Below are 20,152 nucleotides of genomic sequence, written 5' to 3' on the forward strand. Positions count from 1 at the left end.
GATCAACTTCCTGTGGCAGGTTCTGATCCTGCACATGGTTTTATTTTTGCCGGTTGACATTTGCTCCTCATTCATGCCACTGAACTTTACTCTAACCCCCTTTCTCTGCTTGCGTGACACATGTTGACTCGATTGATTAGATGTTAAAGCTTCTTATGTGCTTTGACGTAAACGGTGACACATGAAGACCTTTGGGCGTAGCACCTCTTCCTATCAAGCTGCTGTTTGTAAAGAGGCTTTATCCATAAATCACAGCAATAAGAACTGATCATTTTGAAACACTGATGAATTTGATTAGAGAAAATATTTAAAATTATTGTGTGGTGGTGTTGTATGGCAGCAGGAATCGTGTCATCTCTTAAGTCTGATTTTAATCCAATATTAAAAATGAAGATCTTGCTTTCATGTCCTGTTTGACAGAGCAGAGGTTCTTCTCACAGTTGACCTCAGATGTGAGATGGCTGATTGTCTCATTATTGAAAACTAAACATTGTCTGAGTGACGTCAGAGCTGCTCACTTAAAAACATCTGAGAATAAGCCTCAGAATCAGGGAGCACACTGAGCGTCGCTGGCCAGCATCTTTTAGTGTCCGTTACCTGTCGGCAGTCCTTCAGCACAATGGTCAGCAGCAGGATGCTGCTTCTCGGTGCCTCCTGCTGGCTGCTCGTTGTTTTAGGGAGTTGCGAGGAGCCAATCGAAGAGAGGTCAGCCGAATACGACGCCATCGAGACACAAGAAGAGAAAGAGCTGGTGAGTAGCAACGTCATGGCTGACTTATGATGGGTCATGATGATGCTATAAAGACAAAGGGGGCTGATTGTTGGGGCTGCAACATTTTTTTTTTCATTACAAATTTTGTTTCTGAATTGTTTTGTCTGTACTATTTAACCCTAACCCACAACAGCAACGCCTTTAGGAACAGAAAATCTGAAGCTGGGTCTGTCGTCCATTCTGCATGACCATGTTGTCCATCAGCTGCTGCCTGCAGTTTGAGTTTAGCAAATTTGAGATTTTGGTCAGTTGTGTTATCTTGTTTTATTTGGCTTTCCTGCAAACAGGACTTGCAATAAATGTTAAAAATGAGTTGGCTTTGACTGATATAAACTAAATCCAGTACAAACTTCAGGGCTGAATATTCCCAGCCACCTTCTTGTACTGGCTGTATCATAAAGGCTTCCTTTGCAGTAAAAGAGAGGAGGGCTCAGTTATTCAACCATCATGCTGACATCATCATCTATAGCTGTTAAATTTTCTTCATTATGAGAAGTTGACTTGAAAATGTTACCAGTTTAATTGAAGCAGTTTAGTGTTACCATGCTAATGATTATCACGGGCAAAGCTGAATGCTTTAGGCCTCTTTAAGGCCCCCTCTTCTGCCTAAAAGCCGGATCTCTCAGAAACCTTAAGAGCAAACCGTAGTCTTTGACAGCTGTACTTGGTGCCAAGCAGCAGGATTTAGTTTACATGCTTTTCTCTTTATTTGAAATACTGTCCACATGTAGTATGAAAATTAGATATACAAGAATTGTAATAGTTATGAAGCAAAGTCTGAATTCATGCAATGTTTACAGCCCTTAAAAACGACAGAGTAGGTGCCACTGATCATTATCAATCCAAGGCTGATGATGGTAAATGCTCCTCTGGGATCTCAAATTAATTCGATGGGCGTAGCCATAAACACAATATGATGTTAGTTTCAGTTCTTCTGATTTCTGAGTCAGATTTTAACATGATCTCGTTTCCTCCTTAGATTGAAGCTCTGCAGGAAGTTCTGGAGAAGCTAAAGGGCAAACAGCTGCCATCCTCAGAGAAAAAACTCGGCTGGCTTGCTGCTGTAAGTACGATCGTTCATTTCTCCTTCCTCCTCCAGTGCTGATCAGATAGCTTGGGATTTATTTTAGGTGTTCAGGTTAGCAGATTTCCACCTCCAGAGTAAGCATGCACATTTCTCACACTGCTGTTCTAGAGCAGGATGCCATCCAAGTACCACTGATCCTGAGTGGATAAGACAATCGGCCTCGTGCCAAACTGAAATGCCTCCCATCTTCCACAAAAACGAAAGATTTACAGACACAAACCTTTTTGGTTTCTGGTGATTCACATCTCTTTTTATATGAATATGTAACAATGTACTTGTCAGGCTTTGTTTGTCCAACTAATACTGTACTAGCAAATATCATGATCAAACTGTATCCAGACTGAAAGTCATGTTGTGTTTTTGTATGTCAGTGTGATGCAGGTGAGCAGTGTGCAATACGTAAGGCTTCGAGAATCGGGAAGCTGTGTGGCTGTCCCGGAGGAACCGCTTGTAACTTCAGTGTCCTCAAGTGTCTGTAAAGTTCAAACACTAAAGTCCTGCTGTTCAGAGAATAAAGACACGTTTTTAAAATTGCCTCTCGTCTGTTTGTTTGTTTTTTATACAAACATTACCTCAAATAAAAAAAATCATCACTGACAATCGAAATTTGTTTCTTTTTTAGCTTTTTTATGAAGCAAAACTAACATGAACTTATTCACTCAATTTGCACAGATACTACTGTATTTATAATCATGATTACACATCACAGTTCAAAGTTATCTTTATTTATCAGTTTCTGGGTTATTTTAATGAACAACAGATGGAATGATATCGGGGACAGTCTTAAGTTTGTACTTTTGCCTTACAGGGATTATTTGCACATAGTCTGACCTCTACCTTTTGCATACATGCAAACACTGACTTGGATACTCATATTAAAAAGTTTCAATCACTGAAACAGTACATGTGAAAAAAATGACCAAAAGCAGAATAAGTCAACTTTAAAAGATTTTAAGATCACTTGGTAACAGCCAGAGTGTGTGGTGTTTGATGTTTAATGAAGCTGACGTCAGCACTGTAGCTGCCGGTGTGAAAAGCATTAAAAACAAAGTAACATCTGTGATAATCAAATTTCTGTCTGTACTTGTTTGAAGTATGTACAAAAACCAGATAATCAGACAGGGTCCAGTTTTTGCATTAAGTTGAAAATTGCAAATTACATTAAATTTTCTGGCGACAAAAAATTTGTTGTGACCAAATAGAACATTTAATACCTGAAAAAAGTTGCACACTGAACATGTTGTCATGTTTACCTTACAAGTACTTGAGTGAAATTAAAACCAGCAATATTTCCAGAACACTTACATTACTCCAAGTGCCTCAACCTTTACTGCAACAAACATTTCAGATGTTCAACCTCCATTTCAACAGTAACATTTGAGGATATCCTGCAAAACCAACAGCTGCAATATTAAAACACTAAAATAGATCCTCAGATTTGGACGAAGTAACATTCAGGTTATTTCAGTCGTCAAAATTTCCCAATGAAAGCGCAAAGCTTGAAATGTACAAAAAAAGCTACTTTAATCCAAAACTGAGAAAAAAAATATGGTGTTAACCTAAAACAATCCTCAGGTTTATTTAAATGGAACATTGACCCCCACCCCCTCTGCCTAAAACAAAAGCATCTAATGAAAGTCATGAAAAGCCTGTAAAAGTCTTTTGGATGAGTGAAGCTTCAAGCGCACAAAAAGGCATGCAAAAAGCAAAACATCGTTCACACACTTGAACCTGATCGCAGCTAGCAGTAAAAATCTGACCTTTATCTGATTTCATTTAATGGAAATGGTTGTTCTACAAATGGTCATATGTAACAGTAAAAAAGACAGTCAACAGCGTCCAGTGGGCAGTAAACGTCTCAGCTGTGGGGTAAAAAACAAAAAGCAAGGTTTGTGTCCATTCAGCGTGATGCATCCCCACGGTAACCAGTTCGTTTGTTACGCAAAACGTTTGTACAGCAGTCGGTATGTTAGTCCAGGCTCCGCTCCTCCTGCTGGACAGCAGTGCTCGCTGTTAGTACGACCGTTTTCCATGTTCAACTCCTACAAAGCAGAAAAAACAAGTTAAGTGATGGTTATCATTAATTAACCTAAAATGCATGTGTTTGAATGTGGGAGGGAGCTGGAACCCAGACAGAACCCACACTGGGGAGAACATGCAGACTCCACACACAAGAAACTAGCTGGACGATGGGAGTTGAACCCAGGACCTCTTTGCTGTAGAGGTGGCAGTGTTAAACCCTTTGTCACCTTACCACCAATAAAGTGGGTGTCTATTCACTCTGCATAATACAGTAAATAAATAATGAACATCTCCTGTGTGTCTTGATGCATGCTCAACCATCCAGGTAAGTCAGTCCCAAAAGTTGATTTTGTTATCTGGACGTTTTCAGTGGGAGAAACGTTTCGTCGCTGATCCAGGTGACGTCTTCAGTCTCAGCTGACTGCAGGTTTCAATCTTATAAACAGTACGTCTGCATAATGACTGAAACCAGCCCTCTGAAGGAACAATGGGCTGGGAGGTCAGTTTATGATCATTCAGATTCTCATGACCACTGATCAACATCTACAGACCAAAGATACATCTTTCGCCATCTTACAATGGTTTGATTGTAGCCATTCACCAACTCTCTATGAATGGTACTCATGGCCACTGATCAGTAGTTGTTGAGGCTGTTAAAATCTCCCAAATGGATAAAAAAAAACTGAAGAAATTTAACTAAAACAGTGACATAGATATATGTCACATGCAGATTAAGAGCTTACTTCCTTTAACAAAAGATGCAAAAGAAACTTGGTCATAATAATAATAAAGACATTTGAGTCTACTTTACAAAGCAAATACCAGAGCTCTGCGTTCCACTGAATTTACTTTTTCTTCACATTAAAAAACAATACAGAAAAAATACATGAAAAAAGTTCCACATATATTCAAACCTAAAAACTGTTTTTCTCTCAGAATAACTAAGTTTGCCAGATTAAATTCCATTTGCTTGAAACTTAGCAAATGGAATTTGATTTAGGACAACAGAAATGTGTAAAACAATGAAAATCTATGAAATCTCACGTTGTGGTGGTGGCAGATGGCTGCCTGTCCCCTAGCCTGGCTCTGCCGGAGCTTTCTTCCTGTTTAAAGGAAGTTTTTCTTTCCCACTGTCGCCTAGTTCCTGCTCATAGGGGCCGTTTGTTCTCTGTTTTTTCTGTATTTATGTAGGATCTTTACCTTACAGAGTAAAGCTCCTTGAGGCAACTGTTGTGATTTGGCACGATTTATATATAAAACTGAATTTAACTGAAGTGTCTAGCTCCACCCCAACATTTAAAGGACTTATAATTTAAGGATGCTCTTTTCTACGGCTTTTCTGCAGCCTCTTCGTTGCAGTGAGCAACTCCAGCCAGCAGATGGAGAACTATTTATTTTGTGAGTGTGTGTCTTTCTTAATGAGAACTTAACCTGTGTGATGAACTATGGTATTTTAGTAACTGCAGATTCATGCAGACTTTTGTCATCATTTTATGTTGTTGCATATTATAATGACATGTTTAATCATTTATTTTACACCATTAATGAGTTTTTTCTGTTGAACGTTTTTTGCAAGTGACAATAGATCATTCATTTCCATGTTGTTACATTTTTAAGCAAAAGAGTTTCAATCTGTGTTTGTTGCAGGATGCCAGCTGGTAAATACTAAAGACATAAAAACTAACACACACACACACACACACACACACACACACACACACACACACACACACAATAAATAAAACTAAAGTAAAATGAAAAATGTTTTTAACAATAAACTCTTAAGTGAAATAAGCAAATCTACTTAAACTCAACTTTAAATAATTTAGCAAAGATAAAACCAGGATGACTCCCTGCTACACCCTGTGCAGAACACGTTTGGGTGCAGCAGGTTGTTTAGGATCAGATTTGGCATCATGCGTAAGGGATTAACATTGCAGTGAGACAGATGTGTAAGCATTGTTGCTACTCACAGGTTATCAGATGCAGAGCACTGCAGACAAGCAGCATCAGTGCAGGAATACCAGCAAACAGAGGAGCAGTGGAACTAGGGGCAGAGGTGGGGGCCCGTGGCTGTGTCAGCTGAGGAGCTTCAGATTTGGTCGCTGTACACTTCTGACTGTTAACACAAAAGCAGAGACAGAGTCAGAACTACCGCCTCATTCAGGAGAATCCCCCAATGATCAGTTTAGCTCACAGTGTGGACTCACAGCTGCTTCTGCACAGCCTGCTTGCTGGACTCACAGCCTTTGGTCTGAGCCTGAGCTGCCATCATGTTGCTCTCAGCAGCCTTCTGCAGACTCTCTGCAGCCTCGGTCTTATGAACGGCCTGGGTCAGGTTCTGCTCAAGGGTGTCAATTTGATCTGAGAACAGAAAACAGGGAAAGCTCCAGTGAATGCAAGGAACCATGCAAAAACAGATGAACCACACAAACAGCACACATACAGGATACTTCCAGATTCTGTTAAAAGGGGATTCTCCCTCCCCACTGTCGCCAAGTGCTTCCTTACATGGGATTGGCTGATAGCTGAGGTTATCTTATTATATTGTCTCACAACATAAAGGATCTTGAGAGGACTGCGGTTGGAAACAGGTGCTTTAAAAAAAATGTAGATCTGTGAAGTAGAAATAAAACTCCAAGTCTACGTTCTGCTTAGTTTTCTGGACCTGTAGACAGTTTTCCAACCCAGCAACAGTAACTAACCAATCCTACATTTGTTTTCTTGGGAACTCCTCAGTCCGGACACGCTTTGAGGGTTTGTCTCAGGTCTGCGCCTGCATTAGCTTATAAGGAAACATGGAGTGGTATCAGAGAGCCTCCAGTGGGAGCTATGTGAGGAATGACCTGTGCTGTGCTGCCAGCACTCGTCTTGTCTGGACTTTGACTTCGTTATTTGCAGAATGTTACTCAGGCTCAGTGAGATCATCATCATCAATCCTACAACCGGATTTTTTTTCTAGAGTTGTGTCATCATTTCACTTGTTTCCAACACACATTCATTTATTTCCTTTCATACTTAATTCTTTCCAACATTCCTCCACTTCCAAAAACCAGGCTCCTAAAGTCTTCTGCGAAACAGCAAAATTATTTCAGTATGTTTAAAAAAAGCAGCAACATCTAAAGCTGGAAAATGAACCTAAATCAGAAGCCTAAAAAACTGCAGCCCAAACCTGGTAAACAACAATTTTGACTTTGTAGCAAATCCCATCCTTCATAACAGCTGTAAAGTATGTGAACTTTTAAGTAACTTACCAGTTTAAATAAAGTTTGCATTATTAGGCATTTGGCTTATTTGACTGACAGGTAGCTAGAGACATAGGGGGCTGTAGCTGTAGGTTCATAGCAATGACTGTATAAAAGTTTTCTACAGTCATTGGTGCATAGATGGTGTAAAAGATGAAAGTAGCTACCTAACATCATCCATTGGTTTCGTTGAGTCTGATTCTGAGATTAGGTTTTTTCCCATTGACATCTTGGTTTCAAAAACCAGAAGTGACAAGAAGGCACGGGTCTGATTGTGAAACCGCTTCCTAATGGCCTGAGACTGGAAACTTGTAAGTCAATGAGCATTCTTAAATTTTAAGCGTAACTTAATTTTTTTTATTCAGTATGACTCAAATGCAGTTATGTGATAAATAGCATGGCTCGCTGAATAACTGTCCAAGACATCTGCACTTTGGTTTTGGTGAAAAACAATTAGTGGGGTTTTATTAGTCTGTTTAATACATACATACAGCGTTTGGTGCAAACAGAAAAATTCCAGGGATCAAAAGCACACATTTTAAACGAAAACACGCCCTGGCTACATGTTTTTTCCTAGTCCGATGTTTTGTGACTGATTTCTTCCACACTGATTTGTTCATATTAAATAGTGACTGATGTTTATCAGAGCAACCCTCTCCCTTCTAACACAATGCTCCTTTCATATCTCCTCCGTACAGGAATTTATTGTTTCCCTTCAACCGCTTGCTGCAGGAAGTCACCTCCATTAATGTATGTCTCCACTTCCCATCAGGCCGCTGTTCTTGCCCTGTTATTTTTTGAGATTCCTAGTCAAGAAAATTGCTTTCCTTCGTATGATAAAGATTAGTGTTTTATGGTACAGTATTAAAAAAAATCACTTAAACAATACAAAGAGTCCTTTAATGAAGTTTTAGTTTGACATCTGTTTTTTAATGAGCTCTTTTTAAAAAGGAACTACTTAAACCAAGTCCTGCTGCTTTGGTTCAAAACTCATAGTATGAACAGCTTTAAGAACTGATCTCATTGAACAAAAGTTAAGAATGTGAGTGCTGAGTTGACCAGCAGGAGAGAAGACATCTATGTGTCACCACAAAGTGGTGCCTCTGAACCTCAAACACTTTTTTAGTTTCATTTTCAGTTTACGATGAAACGAGACAAACAAGACTAAAGCAGATTATCTTTTGAGATGGTTATCTTATTTGTTGCCGTTTACTAGTTCAAACTGGTTTGACAAAGAAAAAATGCTGCTGTCATCCCTCTGACTACGCTATGGTTTTAGCATCTTTAGCTACCAGAAGTAGGCCCTCCAGGGCTAAATCAATAGGTTAAAATAAACACTGGGCACAGGTAATATTTTGGATCAGAATTTTAAAAAATGCATGTTTTCATTATCCAGGGTTAGAACATCTTAGATGACCCCATACTTAACTGATTAGTCAGTAATAGGTGGTTTGAATTAAGCTGCTGTGAAAGTGTTAATGACTAAACTTAATGACCAACCCAAAACCTTAGTCGATAGTGATTCTTTTCTGCATATTTGGTGTCCGGGACATTTTTACACTAAACATTAACATTACAGAGAATCCAGACATCATCTCCAAGACGCTCAGAAAGCCCAACTGCCTCAAAAACAAACAGATCTCCATGAGTGCAACTCTCAAAATGACAATATATAGACTTTACACCTGCTTAAAGAAATCCTACGTCACATATATACTACCAGACAAAACCTTGGACACACCTTCCAATTTCATGGTTTTGCTTTATTTTCATGACTATTTACATTGTAGATTCTCACTGAAGGCATCAAAATGAACACATGGAATTATGTAGTAAAAAAAGTGTGAAATAACTCAAAACTTTCCGTCCTTAGCTTTGATTACTGCCTTGCACTCTCTTGGCATTCTCTCAATGAGCTTCATGAGGTCGTCACCTGAAATGGTTTCCAACAGTCTTGAAGGAGTTCCCAGAGAGGCGGAGCGCTTGTCGGCCCTTTAGCCTTCACTTTGTGGTCCACCTCATCCGAAACCATCTTGATTGGGTTAAGGTCGGGTGACTGTGGAAGGCAGACCATCACTTCTTGGTCAGTTAGCTCTTACACAGCCTGGAGGTGTGTTTGGGGTCATTGTCCTGTTGTAATATTAATGATGGACTAATTAAACGGAAACTGGATGGGATGGCATGTTGCTACAGGATGCTGTGTTAGCCATGCTGGTTCAGTGTGCCACCTGCAAAGCCCCCCCACACCATCAAACCTCCTCCTCCATGTTTCACAGTGGGAACTATGCATGTAGAGATCATCCATTCACCTTTTCTGCATCGCACAAAGACACCGCAGGTGGAACCAAAGATCTCAAATGTGGACTCATCAGACCAAAGCTCAGATTTCCTCTGGTCTAATGTCCACTCGTTGTGTTTCTTGGCCCAAACAAATCTCTTCTGCTTGTAGCTTTTCCTTAGTCTTGGTTTATCAGCAGCTATTTGACCACAAACGCCTGATTCACAGTCTCCTCTGAATAGTTGATGTAAAGATGTGTCAGCTACTGAAACGCTCTGTGACATTTATCTGGGCTCTAATCTGAGCTGCTGCTAACTTGCGATTTCTGAGGCTGGTGAATTTATCCTCAGCAGCAGAGGTGACTCTTGGGCTTCCTTTCCTGGGGCGGTCCTCGTGTGATCATGTTTTGTTGTAGCGCTTGATGGTTCTGGTGGCTGCACTTGGGGACACATTTGAAATTTCGTGAATTTTCCGGACCGACCGACGTTGAGTTCTTAAAGTAATGATGAACTGTTGTTTCTCTCTACTTAGCAGATTGGTTCTTGCCATAATATGAATTATAACAATTGTTAAATAGGGTTGTCAGCTGTGCACCAACCTGCATAACACAACTGATGGTCCCACTCAAGGCAAAGAAATTCTACAAATGAACCCTGACAAGACACGGCTGTGAAGTAGAAACCATTTCAGGTGACTACATCATGAAGCTCACTGAGAGAAGGCGGCTACTTTAAGGAATATAAAATATAAAACATATCAATATCTTATCAGTCTTTTCTTTGCTACATAATTCTATATATCTGGCTTCAAATATTTGATTTCTTCAGTATGTATCTACAATGTAGGAAGTAGTATAAATAAAGAAAAACCATTAAATGAGGAGGCGTGTCTGAACCTTTGACTGGTAGTTTATACACCAAAAACACCACAAAGTGAACCACTTGCCTCCCTGAGAGAATGTGCACAAAAGAGGAAGTGAAACATAAATGGTTCCTAAACTCAAAACCATGCAGAGCTTCCTGTTGTAACAGCTCAGTCGAAGGTTTTTTTTTACATAACTGTTTCATCAGCTTTAAAAGAATAACAAAGGATATGAAGAACAGCTGTGCAGCTGTTTTACAGCGAGACATTGCCTGGCTTTGGAAAGAAAAACAAAACAACAAAAAATGATCTAATTAATTTTAGAAGCACCACACAATGCTGATGCAGTTCAACCATCAACCCTGCTGGTACTGAAATATCTCCAGCACTTGGATTCACACAGAATTTTGTAGTTTGTGTTGCTGCAAACAGCACAAAGAATCAAAGACAACTGTTGCACCAGGTTTTGGACCTGATCATTAGAGGAAACATGAAGATATGTAAGAGTTAAATTAAAATGCAGGTGTTGGAGTTTGTGACATGTTGAGCTGCTCTGTGAAGTCACTTCTGCCCTGCGAGCTGTTGGCATAGCGTTGTGATCCTTCAATACAGGGAAACCCACATTCCTCAGACCTGACGGGTCCCGCTGTTTGTTCTGAAAGTAATTACACCGGCAACAAAGGAACAATGCACCAGTGTTGTGTGTAAAGTTGCTACCTTGGCCAGGTTTTTATCTCAGAATTCCTGATAAAGTAAACATAAAAAAAAGGAATAAATTCTACTGATGAGGCAAATCTACTGCGACAACGTACAGAAATGACCACAACACTGACAACGACATCCAGACAGAGTAATGGGTGCTTTAGGTGTTGAGACAACAACACCTACAACTTGGGCTGTTGCTGGTAATACCAGCCCTCCACTTCTTTTTGTTTTTTGACCGACCAATCGTGTATTTATTTACACTCTGTCCTCATGGCAACAGTGGAGGAAAATATGGCTAAGAATAGGGCCGGGGAAAAGTCTCCTTTCATGGCAGTGATGGAGTTTTTCCTACCTCTCAGCAGGCCGAGCTGAACAGTGAGGTTCGCTTCTTTCTGTCGCAGTTCCTCAATGTCCTCCTGCATGATGGTCATGTTCCTGTTCAGGAGGACCTGTAGAATGAATTAAACACACCCCAAAGGGAGAAGAAGAAAAAGAAACCTTGGTGTTACTGTGAGTTAACAGTTCTGTGCATTGCGTTTGTGTAATGTTTAGCTTTTCCTATCAATAATATTTCATTTTATATCACAAATCCCTTGATTTTAACAGCAAGATTTCTGACCGTGGTTCTGTCAACTATCAGCAACTTGTAGCAAGAGGGTCAGTGGTTAGTTTAAGACTACGCCCTTTTTTTCTTATGCCTCCATCATTATCAACCACATATTTTATATATATTGTAATAATTTAAAACTTACAGCAAAATTCTGATCAAAATCTGTAGGAAAACGATGCCACTGCTCACCTAATGGCCCGAGTACACATCACCCTGAGGCTACGATGGTGTGGACAAAAACATGCAGCTTCACTAACCACTGGGTGGCATCACCAGGGTTATGTCCATGTTTTGTGTAAATTTACCACAAACAGTTTATTGGTGGTAAGAATTCATTTCTAGTCATACAATAGGATTCATATTTAGATTTAGTGAGTTTAAAAAAGTTCCTGTCTGAGACATTGTTGACTTTCTGAGTATTGTGAGAGAAAGATTTCACTCGTTTATTTTCAAGAAGCTTTAAAGATGTGGGGCATTGATTAGGTGTGAGGAGCGTGTTCCAACTGCTCATCCACTTTGTCACAAGGTGCTTCCTCCTCTTAGGAGGCAAGTATGTGGGCGTAAACAAACCTCACAGGTGTTTTGGATCAAAGGAAGCAATGAACCAAGAAACTGACAAGTAGATGAACCGGGACTACCTCTACTAACTAGTCACTAGTCTTTCAGTAGAACTCAAATGTTCACAACCAGCATGACAAGTTGACAGGTTCTTTATGTGTAACAACTAGAACTGCTGCCTCACCAAGAGTCACGTTGCAGTTTGAATCTCTGTACATGCAGTAAAGATTTTCAAGTTTAACAAAAGATTTATTTGTTTGTAAACAACGTTTTTCATGAAGTTGATTCTTTCCAACAATTTTATTGTTTTTATATATATGATTAGTTAAACCTGTAAATCAGCTGCTAAAATGTGTGCTGGGTCTTCATGCCATCTCAGTGACTGTTGGGTTTGGCACACATCATGACTCAGACTCTCCGACTGAAGGTTTTCTGTTGCCTTCTTCCTGCTGTGTGATGGCAGGATTCCTCTTTGCTCTTTGGGAGCATGCAACATGAACATTTTGAGCAATTGAGAAAATTTGGCAAAGCTTAAGTCAGCAGTAGAAACATGAATTTAATTATGAACTTTTTTTCAGTAAAACAAATCTAGATATTTTGACTTCACATAAATAATATATAGCTAGGACTTTTTTGTTTTCTGTAATGAACAGAGCTTCTATGTGGCAACAACTCAGTGTTTCATATCATTTTTGGTACGACATCAACTTGGACCAAACTTTGTGTTCTCAGAGCTAAGCTGGTGACTGAAAGCAGGGCAGCGCTGGCTTTTAGAAGAATTCCTTTCATCACAGGCAACAGTTATTATTAGATGTAAAGGACCAGTCCAAACAAATCTCTCCATCCTGAGAGGCCTTTTAATGATACAATATAACATAATCTGTCCACTCAGACTTCACTGATAATGACACTGATGCTGTGCAGAGGCAGAGATCTTTATTACGTCAATCTCTTATCAATACTGGAGCATAAGGACAGGTTTCCAAAATCCCCCTATTGTTATCACAATGACTCCTCAGTATGTAAAGTGAGAACTTTCATGTTAGTTCTCAAACGTGAGAGAGTCCCAGATATAAACCTAGTGGGAGTGACCCCCCACAGAGGGACAAAAGGACCCCTGATGATCCTCTAATCGCCTGAGCCAAGGTGTGAAACTGGGTGTGGGTCCCAATCAGCCAGAGTTTCGGGTGAGCTCATTGTGAAACCTGGCCCCACCTTATCATGTGATTTCCTGAGGTCAGATGGCCCAGGATGTGAGTGGGTGTTAAGGCATCTGGGAAGACAAAACGCCAAGACACAAACTTAACAATGTGGTGTATGCGGTACAGTGCAGCGAGGAATGCCCAGACCTCTACATTGGAGAGACCAAACAGCCACTTCACAAGCGCATGGCACAACACAGAAGAGCCACCTCCACAGGACAAGACTCAGCAGTCCATCTGCATCTAGAGGTCAAAGGTCACTCTTTCGAGGATGCCAATGTTCACATTTTGGACAGATGGTTTGAAAGAGGAGTGAAAGAAGCCATCTATGTCCACTGTGAGCGACCATCTTTGAACAGAGGCGGGGCTTACGACACCAACTCTCTGCCATCTATAATCCAGTTTTGAGATCCTTCCCAGACGCCTTAACGCCCACTCACATCCTGGGCCATCTGACCTCAGGAATTCGCATGATAAGGTGGGGCCAGGTTTCACAATGAACACACCCGAAACTCTGGCTGATTGTGACCCACACCCAGTTTCACACCTTGGCTCATGTGATTAGAGGATCATCAGGGGGTCCTTTTGTCCCTCTGTGGGGGGTCACTCCCACTAGGTTTATATCTGGGACTCTCCACCATTTGACCTTAGAACTGAAGAAGCTTCTCGGATGAAGGTGAAACGTCTTCAAGCAACTTAAAGAAGTCCAGACGCTTTTCTTTGCAAGCTCCTTTGACTACGATGACCTGGATGACTGAGAACCTTCACAGACACGACTCAGGTTGATGGCGTTTCAGTGGTTCACTTTACCGTTTGATCAGTTTTTGGGTTTTTTCTTGTTTTCGTAGAACCTTTTTTGAAGGCTCGATGTAGGGATCTGGATTCCTTTCTGTTTGCTGTTCTTCTGCCCTCACAGCAGTGCTCCTTTCTGCTAACTGTGTGCTTTCTGATCTTTACCAATGTCTTAACATTCATACTGATTATTGATTTCTGATAGACAAGGAGTGCAAAAATGGTTCACGGGTAGGTGCTTCCAATGTTGCTGGTCTCATTGATAACTTTTACAGTAAAAAAAAAAAAAGTGCAATAACAATCACTTAAAGGAAGTTAATACCCAAGTCAAAAGACAAACATTACAGACAGCCTCAGCTGATTAACATGAAAACACACCAACTAAAATTAAACCCAGATCTCAAAATTTCACGTAACAACTGCAAATATCACATGTAGTCCAAACGTTTCACATCTGAGAGCTCAGAGCATGACTGGAAGGACTGAGCGACAGTTGTTCTTTACATGCAGAAAAGAAGAGCGTGTGTTTACGGCAGTGGAGTTTAACTGACACGTCCAGGCTTTTCCCTCGACAGAGGACGTTTTTGTCTTTCTTAATCCTGGAAAAAGGTTTTAGACAAATCCTAGGAAACTCCCACCTCTTACATTGTTGTTGCCTTTTTTTAACCAGTTTTTCTAATTAGATTTTCACTTACTCAGGTGCAGTTAACACTATTGCTTATTAGATGGCTAGAAGTAATGGTCATATAAGGTAACAGACTTTACTGCACGTCGCTCTGCACAGTCACACCCAAAGAACTAATCAGAATCAAGAAAAATCCAAGCACGGTGGAGTTACAGGTTTTGGACTTTCAGCATGAGTGCTGCAGGCTTTATGGAGCCAGAAAGGACTCGGATGGCGTTATCAGCCAGTGCTACCAAGTAGCCTCTGTTAGCAAGCCGCATCCATTTACTGTGTGGGTGTTTCATGCACACAGTCCTAAGTAACAAATACATAAAATATAAAACAAATAAATAAAAAAACACTACAATTTCATTTACTGCGAATTCAGCACAAACGTCTTGGACATGTTAGTAAAGTTAAAAATTATCTTTCAGATATCTCCTTTAAAAATCCTCCAAAAGGTCGTAAGTGTACTGGAGGAATTCCAGCTTTGGCCCCGTTGTTGTTAGATGCCCTCTGCATATTCACTGAATGTCCCGATTAACCAGCTGCAGTAATATAAGATAACCTTTCCTTTTTATAGACAGGTGAAATCTACATCAGAAGGATAGAGGTGGTGCAACTTTGTCAGGTCCCTTTGAAAACTTTGCATCCAAGGCTCAAAGCTTCTTAGGAGGATTTTGTTTGTTTGTTGTGCCTCACTTTTTACTTTTGCTTTCATTTGCTGGGAGGGTTTAGCCAGTACTTTGGGGTAAAACGAAACTCTTCACAATGGTAACCCTGTTTAGGTGGACTTTGCTAAAACTTTGTATGTCTGTGTGGGGATGCCACAGGAGACCTGCAAAAAGAAAAAGCCTGCACGGTTGACTTGACAGCATTAATTGCAGTGCTGGGGAAATGTTGATGAAGATAGTTGAGAATAACTGCTAACCTCTGAAAAGCAGCTGAAGGATATCTGACAGGATTTCTTCTACCAGCTTGAAGTTGAGCACAGGAAGCTGACAGGAAGGACAAAATAAACTTTGGTTTCTTTGGTACTTTCCAAAATGTCTGCTTTGTCAGTGTGGATGATCATCTTGCTATAATTCTCATAAACATGCATATTTAAGAGATCTTTGCTCATTGGCACTCAGCCCTAAAAGCAGCTTCAACATAAGATTCTGTTTCCTTGAGTTTCATTTTGCTTTTATGTTTGCGATGACCTGATTTGCGCACATCACAGTGGTGAGCATGTTTCTAGAAAAATGCTGCGTGTTTGTGCATGCATCCATTTCCATAATCTCAATAGCTGTGGACAGCTAGCAGCAATGACGCCTGCACAAAAATGTGTGCAGAAGCCAAACATTTTTACTGGATGAGTAGAAAAGTCAGAGTCAAGAGGGGAGAAGTTAGACTGAGGAAAAAGTAAGGAGCAGGCAGGGAGGGAGGAGTGAAGGAGTGGAGAGTGGGAGTGAGTCAGGACGAACCACAGGAGGAGGGAGAGAGAAGGCAAACACTCATTTTTTCCAACCAGCGACTCTCAGAATACAGAGTTGGAAATGTTGGAAGCAACTGAATGCCTCTTATCCTATAAACACTGAGTCAAGCCTGCAGGGAGGAAAAAAGTTGTTGTACGCGAAGGAAAATCAGGTCTCCCAAAGTGGAAAGAGTTGAGCAAAGAGGAGGAGAGAATCCCACTCTGTTCATATCTGAGCTCATTTTCACACTCAGAGAAATCCTTGTTGCATCAAACTCAGCTCTGCACCGTCACTGTGGATATTTCACATTTTGACTCCTAAACATGCCAAACTCTGGTCTCCGTCTACCCTCTCTGATGACATTTATTGATATGTCTCAGCGTTTTTTCTTTTTGAGGACAGATGGAAGCCATTAGTGTTTTGGTGAGGTGGGTGGGGCAGCTTTGGTTTCAATTTTGCAAGCTGGATTAAAAAAAGATGCTATTTTCAGTATCAGTATTAAGTTTGTAATTTAAGTCAAACTATCATTCTTGGGAGCTTCCAGTGCATGCTGGGAAGTCTGCTGATGTTTGGGACTCATTGTGAGTTAAGCACAACTTCAGCTTCAGTCTAAAGCTGGCAAGAATAAAAAACTGAGGTGAATCTAATGCATTTCTATTTGGCTCTTTGCAGTGTCGACCGTATGACCGTAGGTTCTATTGGTGGTTGTGATGAAAGGAACCAATCAAAAAGGTTTTGACTTTTATTCCCGCAGTATCAAAGATAAAGAGAGCCTTTTTTTAAACCGGTTTAAAAGTCTAAAAAGTGAAAGGAGCATATTAGTCATTTAATTTAGTTGAAATTTGCCACCCAAACATCCACCTTTCCCCCCTTTCTACTTTGTGGAGCCTAGCTATGCCAGCTATCAAAGGGCAAGAGGCAGGTATGCCCTTCAGACAAATATTCCCACTAACATTCAATTAGGAATCATCATTAAACTGTGGGAGGAAGCAGGAGTACCCGGAGATGAGTAGAGCATGAACCTCCACACAGGAACACGGGACCTTCTTGGTGTACGAGAACAGTGCTAACCACTGTAGCAGCAGGCCAACCTACACAACATACTTCTATTAAAAAAGACGTAGAGCTTTTTAATTGTCGTGCACATGATATGGCAGGATAATATTTAGTAATTTGTTCATGTGCATATGACTGCAATGTTGCAGCTGAAAATTATTATAATGTCTTAGATACAATAAGAAGCTTCTGAAGGGTTTGTGGAGTTAAGGGTGTAGTAAGGCCAACCGACCATCGTGCAAACTAACCTCAAAGAAAATTACTCGTTGGTCCAACGATATATGAACATTTTCTAATATGAAGCAAAGGCTGGCTCACCATTTTAATGAAACAACCATACTATGCAAAGATAGGTACAGCAGGAGGGGAGCTTTGCATGGCTCTGATAACTGATCCAACTGGTGCTCTGTTATTCTATTCTATTCTTTTCTATTTCTTCAACTAAGTCTACATCATTGTAAACTACATAATCAGTCTGACATAAATGCCACCCATGGGTAGCAGAGGAGGTGCTGAAATGATAAATAAATGACTGAACTCACGTTTTCCTGCCGGCACTCCTCCAGTGTGACGTTGGTGGTATTGAGTTGGCCCAGGAGCACCAGGTTCTCAGCTCTCTGTTGCTCTGTCTTCCTCCTTTCCTCCAACACCATCCTCTCCAGAGCTTCTTTGTTCTTGTTATACACCACCTTTGCCCCTTCCATCTTCTCGGTGACCTCCTGCAGCTCGGCGCGGCATTGGGCTGCGCCTTTCATGTCGGGAGATGTCGCCCACACCACGATCACGATGAGAGAGATGATGGACCAGAGCGCCAGCAGGGCAATCACCACACTCTTTACCATCTGGGAGGACTTGGAGGCGGCCGCCATCGGGGGGATTGGAGGCTATGAAAATGATGACAACGATGAAGAACGGTGGAGAACGGTGGAGCAGCTGCTCTCAGTAAGTCTCTCAGGTTGAAGTGAGCTGGAGTTTCCCTTCAGGCTGGGCAGGGACACAGGGAGGGGCTCCCTCACACGATGACAGGAGGACGGCAAACCTCACCATCTCCACCCCCAGGAACCATCCCACCCTGAACCTCGCCCTCCTTCTCTGTGTCGGTGTTATCAAACCCAGAGAGCATGCAGCGATCAACAGGAAAGTTACAACATCAGAGTGAAGCCAGCAGAGTTTAACACTCACACAGAGCTAAGTTGGAAAGTTACATGTAAAGAGAGAGGGAGGGTGTCTGTGGGTGTGTGGGTGTGTGTCGAACACTGAAGCTTTCTGTTTCTATTTCCCAGCTTGCCAGTGATGATCTTGGATGAACTCAAACTGCAAATATGCTCCAGGCAGAGAAATGAAACTCAGAAAAGAGAAACAGAGAAAAGAAAGACAAAGAAACGCAGCATCAGAAAGAAAACCTACTTTACAGCCGCATTCATGTTTTCATGCCAGCTGCTGGCACGTAGATCCCACAAGCCCCACCCTCTGATTCACAAGACCACAGCCCCCAATGCCCACCATGTCTACCTTCGCTGTGATTGGCTCAGGGGCAACAGTCTCTGTGGTTTAGCCAAACATCTTTTTAAACATCTGTAACTCCTACCAGGAGCTTTAAGGGACCCTGGTCCAGCTGTGGCTCCATGTCCCTGAATCACCTAGGGTTAGCCACTCCTTTAACAACACCCACCTACCCCACCCCGTCAGGACAGAGTTTTCAGGGATGGAGCCAAACACATGCAAGTTGTTTTCATAAAGAAGCCAGTGGATAATACTTCTCAGCAGCGTCTGCAGAATAGATGAAACAGGGAGACTTACTGAAAGCAAAGAGCCTTAAGACCAAACAACACTCACTTCTGGTAAATGGACCAGCTGCTCACAGCTGGAAAACACCAAACTATTGTTGCTGATGGGAGAGCTTTAAAGAGATTTTAGAATCAAAATGCATTACAGCTTAAATAAAAATGCTTCTTTTTTCAAATCTAACTGGAAATAACATTCATTTTCCTGTCCAAACAATAATGCACTGACCTCTGCCTTTAGTTCTGTGTTTGCTAACTGCTCTGACAGATAAACAGTTAGTGTAGTGAAGGTGTCCTGGGCCAAGTCCATAAATAGCAGAGAAAAACAGTGAGCAGGAAACAGTGGCTTTCTGCCATCATTGTCAATGATAAATATGCCTGTTCATCAGCACAGCTGCCATAGTGCTGGGTGGTTGAGTGCATCTATGAGGAGCGACAGCTGTACACAAAATCGGTTGCTGTACAATTTCAGCTCATTTTCAACCAGGTTGGTTTGTTTCAATCCTTTAATTATATTCATTATACAGGATGCTTTAGTTTAACATGCACATTTTCATACTGAAAAATAATCCCATTGTTATTATTCTGCAGGTGTTTGTGTATCCTTCAGTTAAAAAGAGAAAACCGACTGAAAAATATAAAATATGTTTCTCTACAATTCACACCAATCGACTGTCCCATTAGAATTAGTTTTCAAACGAGAGCTGCGACTCATTTAGTCACATCAGAGCTACAGTCCAGTTTTAACTTCTTTTATAGAAATCGAGACTCAAAGGAAGTCAAGTTTAACAATGCTGTGGACCTCTGCATGCTTCGATAGCTACAATTCAGTTACACTAGTTAATTATATGTTAGTGCCATGAAAAAGATATTTACATTCACAGGTTTAGTTCATTTAGGGCTCCAAAAATATTAAATATACAAGGATGCAGAACAGTTGAGAGCACCAACCTTTCACTTTGGAGAAGCTGAAACTGATTATTTTTCTTGATTAAAGCAATAAATCATTCATTAAAATTACCGTATGTTTTTCTCATTTTGCCATCCTGAATGCAGGTT

General features: G+C 40.9%; 2 protein-coding genes across 2 annotated transcripts; one reads left to right on the forward strand and one right to left on the reverse strand.

The window, feature by feature from the left end:
* The first annotated feature begins 6 nt into the window (after positions 1–6).
* On the forward strand, positions 7–2,394 carry LOC146693059 (cocaine- and amphetamine-regulated transcript protein-like). The gene is made up of 3 exons (XM_085433409.1): positions 7–751; positions 1,752–1,835; positions 2,231–2,394. The coding sequence occupies exons 1-3, from the start codon at positions 620–622 to the stop codon at positions 2,336–2,338; spliced, it is 324 nt and encodes a 107-aa protein (XP_085289535.1). The 5' UTR covers positions 7–619; the 3' UTR covers positions 2,339–2,394.
* A 168-nt stretch (positions 2,395–2,562) lies between these two features.
* LOC146693060 (uncharacterized) lies at positions 2,563–18,464 on the reverse strand. Its single transcript, XM_085433410.1, has 5 exons — positions 17,852–18,464; positions 11,323–11,419; positions 6,092–6,245; positions 5,855–6,000; positions 2,563–3,901 (listed from the first exon to the last, which is right to left on the reverse strand). Coding segments are annotated over exons 1-5 (726 nt in total). The 5' UTR covers positions 18,179–18,464; the 3' UTR covers positions 2,563–3,899.
* Between the last annotated feature and the right edge of the window lie 1,688 nt (positions 18,465–20,152).

This window comes from Copadichromis virginalis, linkage group LG15 (genome assembly GCF_057382275.1).
Source record: "Copadichromis virginalis isolate Kocher_CV1m ecotype Utaka linkage group LG15, C_Virginalis_male_GT1.1, whole genome shotgun sequence".
Lineage (NCBI taxonomy): Eukaryota > Metazoa > Chordata > Actinopteri > Cichliformes > Cichlidae > Copadichromis > Copadichromis virginalis.

Coding starts and splice junctions, on each gene's coding strand:
- LOC146693060 (XM_085433410.1), bottom strand. CDS start 18,178: ATGGCGGCCGCCTCCAAGTCCTCCCAGATGGTAAAGAGTGTGGTGATT. Junction 11,420..17,851: donor AGGAGTGCCGGCAGGAAAAC/GTGAGTTCAGTC, acceptor TTCATTCTACAG/GTCCTCCTGAACAGGAACAT. Junction 6,001..6,091: donor CAGGCTGTGCAGAAGCAGCT/GTGAGTCCACAC, acceptor TTGTGTTAACAG/TCAGAAGTGTACAGCGACCA.
- LOC146693059 (XM_085433409.1), top strand. CDS start 620: ATGGTCAGCAGCAGGATGCTGCTTCTCGGTGCCTCCTGCTGGCTGCTC. Junction 752..1,751: donor CACAAGAAGAGAAAGAGCTG/GTGAGTAGCAAC, acceptor TTTCCTCCTTAG/ATTGAAGCTCTGCAGGAAGT. Junction 1,836..2,230: donor AACTCGGCTGGCTTGCTGCT/GTAAGTACGATC, acceptor TTTGTATGTCAG/TGTGATGCAGGTGAGCAGTG.